Source organism: Pristiophorus japonicus, chromosome 2 (genome assembly GCF_044704955.1).
Source record: "Pristiophorus japonicus isolate sPriJap1 chromosome 2, sPriJap1.hap1, whole genome shotgun sequence".
In the NCBI taxonomy this organism is placed as follows: Eukaryota; Metazoa; Chordata; class Chondrichthyes; family Pristiophoridae; genus Pristiophorus; species Pristiophorus japonicus.
Genome location: NC_091978.1, coordinates 240,535,970 through 240,550,045, shown reverse-complemented (window position 1 = coordinate 240,550,045; position 14,076 = coordinate 240,535,970). Strand labels below are relative to the sequence as shown.

General features: G+C 47.1%; 1 protein-coding gene across 5 annotated transcripts in view; it reads right to left on the bottom strand.

Moving 5' to 3' along the window:
* cnot6l (CCR4-NOT transcription complex, subunit 6-like) overlaps positions 1-5,153 on the bottom strand; it is a 122,692-nt gene extending 117,539 nt beyond the window's left edge. For 3 of the 5 annotated variants that reach the window (XR_011589900.1, XR_011589901.1, XM_070871095.1), the window contains exon 1: positions 4,204-4,281. Coding sequence is in view for 1 of the 5 variants with exons in the window: in XM_070871095.1 (XP_070727196.1) it covers positions 4,204-4,222 (19 nt within the window). In the remaining 4 variants the exon portion in view is untranslated. Of the gene's footprint in view, positions 1-4,203; positions 4,282-4,973 lie in introns of those variants that run through there. The other 2 variants (XM_070871096.1, XM_070871097.1) reach the window with 2 other exon arrangements.
* Positions 5,154-14,076: the final 8,923 nt, after the last annotated feature.

The window sequence follows — 14,076 nt, the reverse complement described above, 5'->3', positions numbered from 1 at the left end:
GGGGATTGCCCCATGAAAAGAGATCGAGTACACTAGGCCTATATTCCCTTGAGTTTAGAAGAATGAGAGGTGATTTAATTGAAACATATAAAATTCTTAAGGGGCTTGACAGGATTAATGCTGAGAAGATGTTTCCCATGGTTGGAGAAATCTAGAACACAGAGTCACAGTCTCAAAATAAGGGGTCAGCCATTTAGGACAGAGATGAGCAGAAATGTCTTGAAAACGTTCTGAATATTTGGAATTCTCTACTCCAGAGAGCTGTGGATGCTCAGTCATTGAGTATATTCAGTATAGATGTTGATAATTTTTGGGGAACGAAAGGATTTAAGGGACATGGTGATAGTGCGGGAAGGTGGAGTTGAGGTAGAAGATCAGCCATGATCTTGCTGAATGGCAGAACAGTCTCGAAGGGCCAAATGGCCAACTCCAGCTCCTATTTCTTATGTTCTTATGCAAGTTTCTCCTGTTCTCTGTCCTAAATCTCTTGCATTTAATCTTCTATGTTCTCAGGTGTAAGACCACTGAATCATTTGAAATAGTCCAAACCTCACCCCATAATCTCCCTTGTTCTAATGAAAACATTACCAATTTTTCAAGTCTGTTTCTTCTTTTTTGTTCTCTCTCACTCACGTGGAGCCCAAACCCACACATCATACTCCAAATATTGATTCACCAATAGATATGCTTTTATGTTCTATATCACTTGCCATTCAACCCAGTATTCCATTACCCTTAAAAAAAAATGGTGTTACCCACTTAAAATGCTGCTTTTAATGTTTTGTGAACCTGAACCCCAAATCTCTCTGCTCTGCTACATAACCAGTTTCTCCCCCAGTACAATTAATACTTTTCTTAAAAAAGTAAAAATGTCAACTTCATATTTATTGACAAAGCATACTGACACTTTTTCCAAAAGCAAAATACTGTGGATACTGGAAATCTGAAATAGAAACAGAAAATGCTGGAAATATTCAGCAGGTCAGGCAGCGAGATAAACAGAGTTAATGTTTCAGGTCGATGACCTTTTGTCAGAACTGGAAAAAGTTAGAGGTGTTACAGATGTTAAGCTGGTGCAGAGGCGGGGAAAGGGGGGAGGGGAGGAAAGACACTTTCTGCCCATCTTATCAATATTAAAAATTGTACATCTGAGCACACTTACTGTCAACCTTTTTTTTCAATTCGTTCACTGAATGTGGGTGTCGCCGGCAAGGCCAATATTTATTGCCCATCCCTAGTTTCCCTCAAGAAGCTGTGATCCGCCTTATATAACTGAGTGGCTCGCTAGGCTATTTCAAAGCGCAGTTAAGAGTCATAGAAACATAGGAAATAGGTGCAGGAGCAGGCCATTCAGCCCTTCTAGCCTGCACCGCCATTCAATGAGTTCATGGCTGAACATGCAACTTCAGTACCCCCTTCCTGCTTTCTCGCCATACCCCTTGATCTTCATCTAACTCCCTTTTGATAGAAACATAGAAAATAGGTGCAGGAGTCAACCACATTGCTGTGGATCTGGATTCACATATAGGCCAGACCAGGTAAGGATGGCAGATTTCCTTCCCTAAAAAGGACATTCGTGAAGCAGATGGGTTTTTACAATGATCCGGTAGTTTCATAATCCCCACAACTGATGCTAGTTTAATTCCAGATGTATTTAATAAACTGAATTTAAATTCCCCAGCTGCCGTGGCGAGATTTGAACTCATTTCTCCAGATTATTAATCCAGGCATCTGGATTACTAGTCCAGTGACATAACCACTATGCTACCGTACCCGTATCAATTCTTGTGCCCAGATTTATAAGAGAAATTGCCCATGTACACCCATTATACTGCCATTACACTTGCAGTGTCACCACTGGCAGATTAATTACGTGACAAGTTTACATAGGCATTTTCAACAGATACATAAATACAAGGACAAAAGGAATAACTTTAAAATTGGTATTAAATTACATCTATTTGCCCTGATCCAATTATTTACCACCCGCAAACATTTAGTCTTGACTCCCTTAAAATCTCATTCCAGATCACAATCCAAATCATGAAGGTCACCCATTAGAGCTTGTGACACTACTCAAACACAAACTGGAGTTTTAATTTATGGAGAGGTATTAACTTATGGAGCAGTATTCATTTAGGTGCAATACTAAAAAATAAGTTACACTAGTGTTTTTTTTATTCAACATTCACACAATCCAATTTCATGTACAGCTCTGTTACAAATTTTCAAACAACAGTACTTGTTCTGCTATAGATAAGTGAAGAGAAAAAGATTATCAAAGACTAATGTAGGTCCGTTGCAGTCAGAATCAGGTGAATTCATAATGGGGAACAAGGAAATGGCAAACCAATTGAACAAATACTTTGATTCTGTCTTCACTTAGGAAGACACGAATAACCTCACGAAAATAATAGGGGACTGAGGGTCTAGCAAGAAGGAACTGAAGGAAATTCTCATTAGTCAGGAAATGGTGTTAGGAAATTGATGGGATTGAAGGCCAATAAATCCCCAGTGCCTGATACTCTGCATCCCAGAGTACTTAAGGAAGTGGCCTTAGAAATAGTGGATGCATTGGTGGTCATTTTCCAACATTCTATAGACTCTGGATCAGTTTCTATGGATTGGAGGGTAGCTAATGTAACCCCACTTTTTAAAAAAAGGAGAGAAAACACGGAATTATAGACTGGGTAGCCTGACATCAGTAGTGGGGAAAATGTTGGAATCAATTATTAAAGATGTAATAGCAGCACATTTGGAAAGCAGTGACAGGATCGGTCCAAGTCAGCATGGATTTATGAAAGGGAAATCATGCTTGACAAATCTACTAGAATTTTTTGAGAATGTAACTAGTGGAGTGGACAAGGGAGAACCAGTGGATGTGGTGTATTTGGAATTTCAAAAGGCTTTTGATGAGGTCCCACACAAGAGATTAGTGTGCAAAATTAAAGCACATGGTATTGGGGGTAATGTATTGGCGAGGATAGAGAGCTGGTTGGTAGACAGGCAGCAAAGAGTAGGAATAAACCGGTCCTTTTCAGAATGGCAGGCGGTGACTAGTGCTAGGACCACAGCTATTTACAATATACATTAATGATTTAGATGAAGGAATTGAATGTAATATCTCCAGGTTTGCAGATGACACTAAGCTGGGTGGCAGTGTGAGCTGTGAGGAGGACGCTAAGAGGCTGCAGGGTGACTGGGACAGGTTAGGTGAGTGGGCAAATGCATGGCAGATGCAATATAATGTAGATAAATGTGAGGTTATCCACTTTGGTGGCAAAAACAGGAAGGCAGATTATCTGAATGGTGACAGATTAGGAAAAGTGGAGGTGCAATGAGACCTGGATGTCATGGTACGTCAGTCATTGAAAGTTGGCATGCAGGTACAGCAGGCAATGAAGGCGGCAAATGGCACATTGGCCTTCAGAGCGAGAGGAATTGAGTATAGGAACAGGGAGGTCTTACTGCAGTTTTCAGAGCCGTGGTGAGGCCACACCTTCAATATTGTGTACAGTTTTGGTCTCCTAATCTTACTATTGAGGGAGTGCAGCGAAGGTTCCCCAGACTGATTCCCAGGATGGCAGGACTGAAGTATGAAGAAAGACTGGATCGACTAGGCTTATATTCACTGGAATTTAGATGAGGGGGGATCTCATAGAAACATAAAATTCTGACTGGATTGGACAGGTTAGATGCAGGAAAAATGTTCCCGATGTTGGGGAAGTCCAGAACCAGGGGTCACAGTCTAAGGATAAGGGGTAAGCCATTTAGGACCGAGGTGAGGAGAAACTTCTTCACTCAGAGAATTGTGAACCTGTGGAATTCTCTACCACAGAAAGTTGTTGAGGCCTGTTCATTAGATATATTCAAAAGGGAGTTAGATGTGGCCCTTACAGCTAAAGGGATCAAGGGATATGGAGATAAAGCAGGAATGGGGTACTCAAGTTGCATGATCAGCCATGATCATATTGAATGGTGATGCAGGCTCGAAGGGCTGAATGGCCTGCTCCTGCACCTATTTTGTATGTTTCTATAAAAGAATTAGAATACACGGAATGAAAATCAGTGGGTTTTTTAAATCAGGAAGTGAGGCTACAATACATGATGCAACGAACATTGATTATTACAACATTATAAATCTAGTATTAACTCGAGAATTAAATATGGAAGATTATCGAAACTGACTGGACCTCTCACTACCTGTGTGTATAAATTTCATATCCACCTCTTTCCATTCAGCGCGAATTTCTTCATACAACCAAAATAACTGAAATTCGCCATCAAGTGGGCCGACAGGCATATTAACAGTCCAACCAAATCAAACTTCTTGCTCAAATTTAAAAAGGGTGTATTCCTCTTTTAAATACAGTATTAATTAACATCCTGCAGCCCCCTCAGCTAAGGCTGAGCGCGATACAGACTTTAAAATAAAAGTCAAAAGATACAGGACGTTGTGTCTGAACTTTCCCTCAAAACGAAATAGTTGCAGCAGCAGCAAGTCTCAAAACAAAAACCCAGTGACTCACTTTCAGGGGCTCAGAAAGAGGAGCGAGCGAAGGGCGGCGGGGACCGGCGACACCAGCCGGGCTCAGGCTCGCTGAGTGCGGCACCAGCAGCGGCTGCTCTTCACCTCGCTCCCCGCCCACCCGAGGTTCTCGCACCACAAACAAAACCGGAGCCGCGGCTGCAGCAAAAGGGCCCCGGCAGACCCGGCTCAAGGCCCAGGGCCCCGACAGACCCGGCTCAAGGCCCAGGGTCCCGACAGACCCGGCTCAAGGCCCGGAGAGACCCGGGGCCGCCATGCCCCTCCGTGCTCTCCGCCAGTTTAAGCCCCACTTCGGGCCCCGCAGCTTCTCGCCGCGCGAATCACCACAACTCGCAGGCCTCGACATTTCCTAAACAGCCAGGCTGGACACACGACCCAGGCGGCGGCGGCTCCCCGCCACCGCGGCCCGGCACTCAACACTCACCTTCAGCCCGACTGGCGCGCACAGCTCCTCGGACCCGCAGCGCGGGACAGACCGAGAGACACCAACACCGCGCCGGCCGCCGCCCCGCCAGGGACCGATCCTCAAGCCGCGCCGACTCACTGCATCCATGACATGGTGTTCACACCATGTGTGCAGTTAAACCAGTGTGTGCACTATGTATATACAGTGTACACTATGTACACATACAGTGTGTATACATTATACACACTACACAGTGTGTGCACTATATATACAATGTCCACTACAGTGTGTGCACTATATACACACTGCACTATATATAGTGTATAGTATATATAGTGTGTGCACACTATATACACAGTGTGTGCACTATATACACTGCACTATATATAGTGTATACGATATATACAGTGTGCACTATATACAGTATGTACACTATACAGTGTGCACTATATATAGTATGCATTATATATACTGCACTAAAACCAATGTGTTCACTATGTACACAATACATGCAAGATATATACACAGTGTGCACTATATACACAATATGCGCACTAAAACAGTGTTCACTATAAATAGTGTGTGCACTATATATACAATGTGTGCACTAAATATACAGTGCACACTCTTTTTCTTAGGCAGTCCCCCAGAGTCGAGGATGACTTGCTTCCACACTAAAATGAATTCTAAGGTGCCTGATGAGACCAATGCGGAATCTACACTCTCTGTCACAGGTGGGGCAGACGGTGGTTGGAGGGACGCGTGGATGGGGTGTTTGATTTGTTGTACGCTCCTTCCGATTTTTGCACTTGGCTTCCGCATGCTCCCGGCGAAGAGACTCGAAGGGTTCGGTGTCTTCTAGGATGCTCCTCCTCCACTTTGAGCAGTCTTGGGCCAAGGATTCCCAAGAGTCGGCGGGGATGTTGCAATTTTTCAAGGATGCTTTGAGGGTGTCCTTGAAGCGTTTTCTCTGCCCTCCTGGGGCTTGCCTGCCGTGATGTAGCTCAGCGTAGAATGCTTGTTTCAGGAGTCTAGCATCGGGCATGCGGACAATTTGGCCCACCCACTGGAGCTGGTCGAGGGTGGCCAATGCCTCGATGCTGGGGATGTTGGCCTGCATGAGAACGCTGAAGTCAGTGTACCTAAGCTGCCAATTAATTTGCAGGATTTTGCGGAGGCAGCATTGGTGGTACCTCTCCATTGCTTTGAGGTGTCTCCTGTACATAGTCCATGTATCTGAAGCATATAGGAGGGCGGGTATCACTACTGCTCTATAGACCATGAGCTTGGTGCCGGGTTTGAGATCCTGGTCTTTGAACACTCTTTTCCTCAGGCGGCTGAAAGCTGCACTGGCACACTGAAGGCGGTGTTGGATTTCGTCATCAATGTCTGTCCTTGCTGATAGTCGGCTCCCAAGGTATGGGAAGTGGTCCACATTGTCCAAGGTCTCATAGTGGAGCTTGATAACCGGGGAGCAGTACTGTGTGGCGGGGTCAGGTTGGTAGAGGACCTTTGACTTACTGATGTTTAATATGAGGCCCAGACTCTCGTACGCTTCAGTGAAGGTGTCAACAATGGTTTGGAGTTCAGACTCTGAGTGTGCACAAACGCAAGCGTCATCTACATATTGTAATTCAACGACAGAGGTTGGAACAACCTTGGATCAGGACTGGAGGCGTCAGAGGTTGAACAATTTCCCGCTTGTCCTGTAAATTAACTCCACTCCTGCGGGGAGCTTGTTACGGGTGGGATGAAGCATTGCAGTGAGGAAGATTGAGAAGTGCGTTGGTGCGATGACACAGCCTTGCTTGACCCCGATCTGCACTTGTATTGGGTCTGTGTTGGATCCGTTGGTAAGAATCACGGCTTGCATGTCATCGTGAAGCAGGCATAGGATGATGACGAATTTTTGAGGACAGCCGAATTTGAGAAGGACACTCCATAATCCTTTGCAGTTGAGAAGAGTTGAAGGCCTTTGTGAGGTCAAAGAAAGCCATGTACAGAGGTTGATGCTGCTCCCTACATTTTTCTTGGATTTATCACTTGGTGAAGATCATGTCCATTGTACATATACAATGTGTACACTATATATACAATGCCTGCGCTATCATCATAGGTAGTCCGTCAAAATCGAGAAAGACTTGCTTCCACTCTAAAAGTGAGTTCTCAGGTGACTGTACAGTCCAATACGGGAATTACAGTCTCTGTCACAGGTGGGACAGACAATGGTTAAAGGAAGGTGTGGGTGGGAAGCCTGGTTTGCCACATGCTCCTTCCGCTGCCTGCGCTTGTTTTCTGCATACTCTCGGCGACGGGACCCGAGGTGCTCAACACCTTCCCAGATGCTCTTCCTCCTCTTTGGGCGGTCTTGGGCCAGGGATTCCCAAGTGCCGGTGTAGATGTTGCACTTTATCAAGGAGACTTTGAGGGTGCCCTTGTAATGTTTCCTCTGCCCACCTGGTTCACGATTGCCGTGTAGGAGTTCTGAGTAGAGTACTAGCTTTGGAAGTCTCGTGTCAGATATGCGGATGGTGTGGCCTGCCCAACGTAGCTAGTCAAGTGTGGTCAGTTCTTCGATGCTGGGGATGCTGTTCAATCTTCGTCGCCTCCAGGCTAGATCCAAAGTCATCCCATCCTCTGTCATCGAGCTACAGTACGCGGACAACGCTTACGTCTGCGCACATTCAGAGGCCAAACTCTAAGCCATCATCTACATCTTCACTGAGATGTACGAAAGCATGGGCCTTACACTAAACATCCGTAAGACAAAGGCCCTCCACCAACCTGACCCCGCCACACAGCACTGCCCCCCGGTCATCAAAATCCATGGCACAGCCTTGGACAACGTGGACCATTTTACCATTTTCCACATCTCGGGAGCCTAATAGCAGCAAGGGCAGACATTGATGACGAGGTCCAGCACTGCCTCCAGTGTACCAGTGCAGCCTTCGGTCGCCTGAGGAAGAGAGTGTTTGAAAACCGGGACCTCAAATCTGGCACCAAGCTTATGGTCTACAGGGCAATAGTGATACCCGCCCTCCTATATGCTCAGAGACATGGGGCTGAATTTTCCATTATTTTTGCATGCATACCGCCCACTTAATGTCCATTTTAATGCTGAAATGAGGTGTAATGCCCATACATCACCCATTTAGCCACAAAATGGAAACTGACGCCCATTTCTCGGAGACTTATCGGCGAGCATTACTTTCGCCATGTATGTGATGCCAAGACAAAATAATATCGCCCACCCACTTTTTTGGGGCGGAGTTATAAGAATGGGCGAACTCAACGCCCATAATATCATCCAGCGTTACTTTCGGCACATAATTAACACCGAGATTCAATAATACCGACTGCCCATTTTTTTTTGTCGTAAAGATCACATTTGCCGAAACTTATGCCCAGTATATTGCCCAGCGTCACTTTCAGCACCTCGCACACATCTCGCCCACAATCTCGCTCGCCAAAAAAAACGCTGAACTGTTCTGAACTAATCACAGCAGTCTGGACGCCATTTTATAAATCGCAGGCCGCTTCATTGAGAAGGCTGCTTCAACTTCAGGGGAGTTTGGATTTACTCTGGAGTTCTTCTCAGGTGATGTGACCATCTGAACAGACATCTTATCATACTGTGGACGATTGGGTTTTACTGTAGGTGTCTTAGTGGGGAAATTTATTGCTCGTCAACAATCGGCATTATAATTTTACTGGAATTGGGCCAGCCATTTCTCAGCCTGCAGTGATTACAACGCAGATGCTGCAGAGTGCAAATGTCACAATGTTGAATCCACAGCATTATCTGCCTGATCTAAGACGTGCCAGACTGATGAGGCGGTCCAAACCATACATCCCCTGCACTTACATGGAGAAGCGATCTTACTTTGACTTATTCGAGAACACCTGCCTTCGGAGACTGCGCTTCCACAAAGCGGTTATCAGTGAGATATACCACCTCATCAGGGCAGATCTGCAGCCTGCCAGCATCTTCAGGCATTTACTGTCCATCTACGTGTCGGGTTCCTTTCAAGCCTCCGCGCTCGACATTTGCCCTATGTCTCGACATTGCTGCAATAGACAGGTCACTGAAGCCCTGTACGTGCGCAGGATGAACTTTATCAGCTTCCCTATGACCATGGAGGCTCAGACTGACAGGGCTGGAGCATTCTACCGAATTGCTAAGTTCCCAAGGTGCAGGGAGCAATACACTGTATGCACATGGCCATGCGGGCACCTTCTCAGGACCCAGAGCTTTTTTGTAACCGAAAAGGATTCCACTCCCTGAAGGTCCAACTAATTCTCGACCACAACCAGATAATTATGGCAGTGAATGCCAAATTTCTGGGCAGCATTGATGAGGCTCACATCCTGTGTGAGAGCACTGTATCTGACATGTTTACCAGTCAGCCACAAGATCAATGCTGGATGCTTGGTGACAAACGATATGGCCTAGCCACCTGGCTGATGACCCCGCTGCGTGACACCCACACCGAAGCCGAGAAGCGATACAACGAGAGCCACAGAGCCACACGCAATGTGGTCCAGAAAACCATTGGTGTGCTTAAGCAGCGCTTTAGATACTTGGAGCACTCAGGAGGGGAGCTACAACACAGCCCTGAGCAAGTAGCTCAATTCATGGTCGTGTGCTCCATGATGCACAACCTGGCTTTCAGGAGGGGACAAGAATTATCAGAAGGGACTGATGGTCCACCTCAGGAGAGAGAGGAAGAGGAGGACGAGGGGCTGACTATGCAATATGCCCACGCCCCCCTCCAGACTGCAGGAAAGGGCCCGTGGTGGCTACATAGCTGCAAGGCTCTTAGTCAGCAGCTCATAAATGAGCAATTTGCCTGAGAGAACGTTGCTGTTATTGACAAAGCTGACACACTGCTGTGTGTGTGCAGCTCATACATCAATGGTGGACATCACCTTGGTGCCAGTTAAAGTTTAAGTTGATTGAAGTTAAGTTTTATTTAATCCTTTCATGTTAAGAAATCACCAGTGTGTAATGGTCCAGCTATCTGAGACAATGCGCAACAAGGTTATGTTGAATAAAAAACATTTAATACAACCATTGGTCTAAAATCATAAGTATCACGGGCAAAAACACCCCACCCCACCCCACTTTTTAGAACATTGACATAAGTCAAATGGTTAACATGTCCAGCAACACAGAATACAAATGCAAACCAACAGGGTGGCCCCCTCCCCCCATACTTTACAACAAATTGCATACACCGAGATGGAGATATAACACAGCCATCACCTGCAGACATGCACCTCACTTTCCTTCCTCCCGCCCCTTCTTCTCCCCACCTCTACCCCTTCCCTTCCTCGCTCCACACCGCCTGGCCGAGGCGCTACTCAGGCGGTGCCTCATTGGGGGGGATGAAGGCAGAGCCGGTGGTTGCACGGATACGGGAATGGGGTTACCGAGGTGGCAACATTCTCGGATCCAGAAGCAGGATCTTGCTCCTGCCTTTCATGTGTCGTTGGCACCGAGGGTGTGAAGCCTAGGGGTGGAGTGGCGCGCTCCGGGACCACTGGGAGGCCTGTGCCACGAGTGTTCCTGGCTATTGCCTCCAGGGCCTCCGCCATTCGCGGAACGTACTCCATCATGGTGCCGGAGATGCTGGCCAGCTGTCGGGATATGCCCCCCAATGCCTGGAGGATCTGGTCACCTATGTCTACAGTCCTCCTGGACAACTCTATCATGTCGCCCCTCTCATCTGGCGCTCGTGGAACAGACCTGCCGCGTCCGAGAAACCTCCGCGGGGACACCTGGGGTGCCCTGTGGTGAGGTGCTTGGGCCCGGTACCTCCAGAGTGGAGGTGGGAATGGCCGGAGGAGCAGTAGATGGCTTTGGGGTGGAATGCCTTCTGGAGCCTGGCGATGCAGGCTGCTCAAAGTCGGCGCTCTCATCCGTTGAGAATGGACCCAGCAGATTGACGGGCGAGAATCGGAGCTCCTCAGCACCAGATGGAGGATCGTCCCACAAGTCCGGCCCCGCACCCCCACCTTCTGGCCTCTGTGGTCTTGCCTCGGGACGCGCTGCTGGCTGAGCTGCAAAATACAAACGAGGTTATTAGAGGAGAAGTGGGTGCCAGGGTCACAAGGTCAGTCCAGCGCTACACACAGCATATGCGCGACAAAAGCACCACCATTATCAAAATCATCACACACATCACATTTCATGCCCGTCAACACATTCTACATTGCAATGATTCTCATGAGGTCAGCATTAGTTATAGGACACTTTTAGAAATCATCTATCATACATTATTGTTCGGACATGAATGGGTCTGTCATCTATTGATTTTACATCACGCAATGGTGTATACTTTACTCACGTGGCATCACTTCAGGGTCTACAGCTGCTTGCATGGCCACCCGGGGGTGCCTCCCCACTAGTGTGAGCACCCACCCCTCCATGTCATTGAGGTCGATGATGACTGGTGGCCCGCCACCTGTTCGCCTCTGCTATTCCTCGACAGCATCTTCTGTAAAAGGTAACAGTATGGCATGGCACAAGATCATTGCGTGATATCATTGCTAGGTACTGTCACAGAGACTGATACAACATCATCATCATCATAGGCAGTCCCTCGGAATTGAGGAAGACTTGCTTCCACTCTTAAAGTAAATTATTTGATGGCTGAACAGTCCAATACGAGAGCCACAGACCCTGTTACAGGTGGGACAGACATTCGTCGAGGGAAGGGGTCGGTGGGGCTGGTTTGTCGCGTGCTCCTTCCGCTGCCTACACTTGACCTCTTCATGCTCTTTGCATTGAGACTCGAAGAGCTCAACGCCCTCCCGGATGTACTTTCTCCACCTCAAGGGTCTCCCAGGTGTCAGTGGTGATGTCGCACTTTACCAGGGAAACTTTGAGGGTGTCCTTAGAATGTTTCCGCTGTCCTCCTTTGGCTCGTTTACCATGAAGGAGCTCCGCACAAAACATTTGCTTAGGGAGTCTCGTATCTGGCATGCGAACTATGTGGCCTGCCCAGCGAAGCTGATCAGTGCTTCAATACTGGGGATATTAGCTTGGATGAGGACACTGATGTTGGTGCGCCTGTCCTCCCGGATGATTTGCAGGATCTTGCGGAGATATTGTTGGTGATATATCTCCAGCGACTTGAGGTGCCTTCTATACATTGTCCATGCCTCAGATCCATACAGGAGGGTGGGTATTACTACAGTCCTGTAGACCATGAGCTTGGTGGTAGATTTGAGGGCCTGGACTTCAAACACTCTTTTCCTCAGACGGCCGAAGGCTGCACTGGCGCACTGGAGGCGATGCTGAATCTCCGCATCAATGATACTACACATAACCGACAGATTTAATCATGATTATTATGAAAATTATCATTCTTGACCTAAAGGCGTGCACCGTGACCGCAGGCTTTGAGTACAACATTCCCGGTGAAAGTGAAAGACCTCACATCCGATTATAGTCGCTCATGACTCTTACAAATCAAATTATTTAAATATATAAGTACATGTAAATAAATGTAATACTTACTCTTACAGATCCGACAAGGTAGTTCAACTGCTCGAGCTCCGCGTTTTGGAGCTGGAACAGCGGGTGGAGTCAATACGATGCATCCGCGAGGCTGAGAGCTACGTAGATAGCACATTTCAGGAGATGGTCACCCCGCAGCTTAAAGGCGTGCAGGTAGAGGGGAAGTGGGTGACCACCAGACGCAGTAAGTGTGCTAGGCAGGTAACGCAGGAGTCCCCCCGTGAGTCCATCTCGCTTTCAAACCGATATTCACTTCTGAGTATCGGTAAGGACGATGGTGCCTCTGAGGAGTGCAGCCAGAGCCAATTCCAACGCACCACGGGTGGCTCAGCTGTACAGGGGGAAGGGACGAAGAACAAAAGAGCCCTAGTGATAGGGGATTCTATAGTTAGGGGAACAGAGAGGTGTGTCTGCAGCCATAGACGCGACTCCTGAATGGTTTTGTGCCTCCCTGGTGTCAGCGTCAAGGATGTCACAGAGCGGACGCAGGGCATCCTGGGGGGGGGAGGGTAAATAGCTGGAGGTCGTGGTCCATATTGGGACCAACGACATAGGTAAAATGAGGGATGAGGTTCTACAGGAAGAATTCAGGGAGCTAGGAAGAAAATTAAAGGGTAGGACCTCAAAGGTAGTAATCTTTGGGTTACTACCAGTGCTATATGCTAATGAGTATAAGAATAGAAGGATAGAGAGGATGAACACGTAGCTGGAAAGTTGGTGTAGGAGGGAGGGCTTTAAATTCTTGAGGCATTGAGACCGCTTCTGGGGGAGATGGGACCTGTACAAACCGGACGGGTTGTACCTCAACAGCACCGGCACCAATATCCTCACGGGGAGTTTTGCTCGTGCTGTTGGGGAGAGTTTAAACTAGCTTGGCAGGGGGATGGGAAGCTGAGAACGAATTCAAAAAGGAAGGAAGTAAAGCAGAAGTTGGATAACAAGAATCTAGAAAGCGAATCTGTAAGACAGAGGAAACAGTAAGCAAGGAGGTTTTCCTGTGCTGAATGGTAGATACTTTAATGCAAGGAGTATAGCGAATAAGGCGGATGAGCTAAGAGCACAGGTAGACACTTGGGAGTATGACATTATAGCCATTACAGAAACATGGCTGAAAGAGGGACAGGTTTGGCAGATCAATATTCCTGGCTGCAGGATTTTTAGACAAGATAGAGAGAGGGGGTAAAAAGGGTGTGGAGGGGGTGGGGGGGTGTTGTGGTACTGATTAAAGGAACTATTACAGCGATGAGGAGGGATGATATGTTAGAGGGATCATCAAAGGAGGCCATATGGGTCGAATTGAAAAATAAAAAAGGGGCGATCACACTGCTGGGTGTGTATTATAGACCCCCAAACAGCGGGAGGGAGATAGAGAAGCAAATATGTAGGCAAATTGCTGTGAAGTCCAAAAACTATAGGATAGTAATAGTAGGGGATTTTAACTATCCAACTATTGATTGGGACAAATTTAGTGTGAAGGGTATAGAGGGTGCAGAATTCTTGAGATGCATTCAAAAGAACTTTTTTAGTTAGTATGTAGCAAGCCCAACACAAGAGGGGGCGGTCTTGGATTTAGTTTTGGAGAATGAAGCTGGGCAG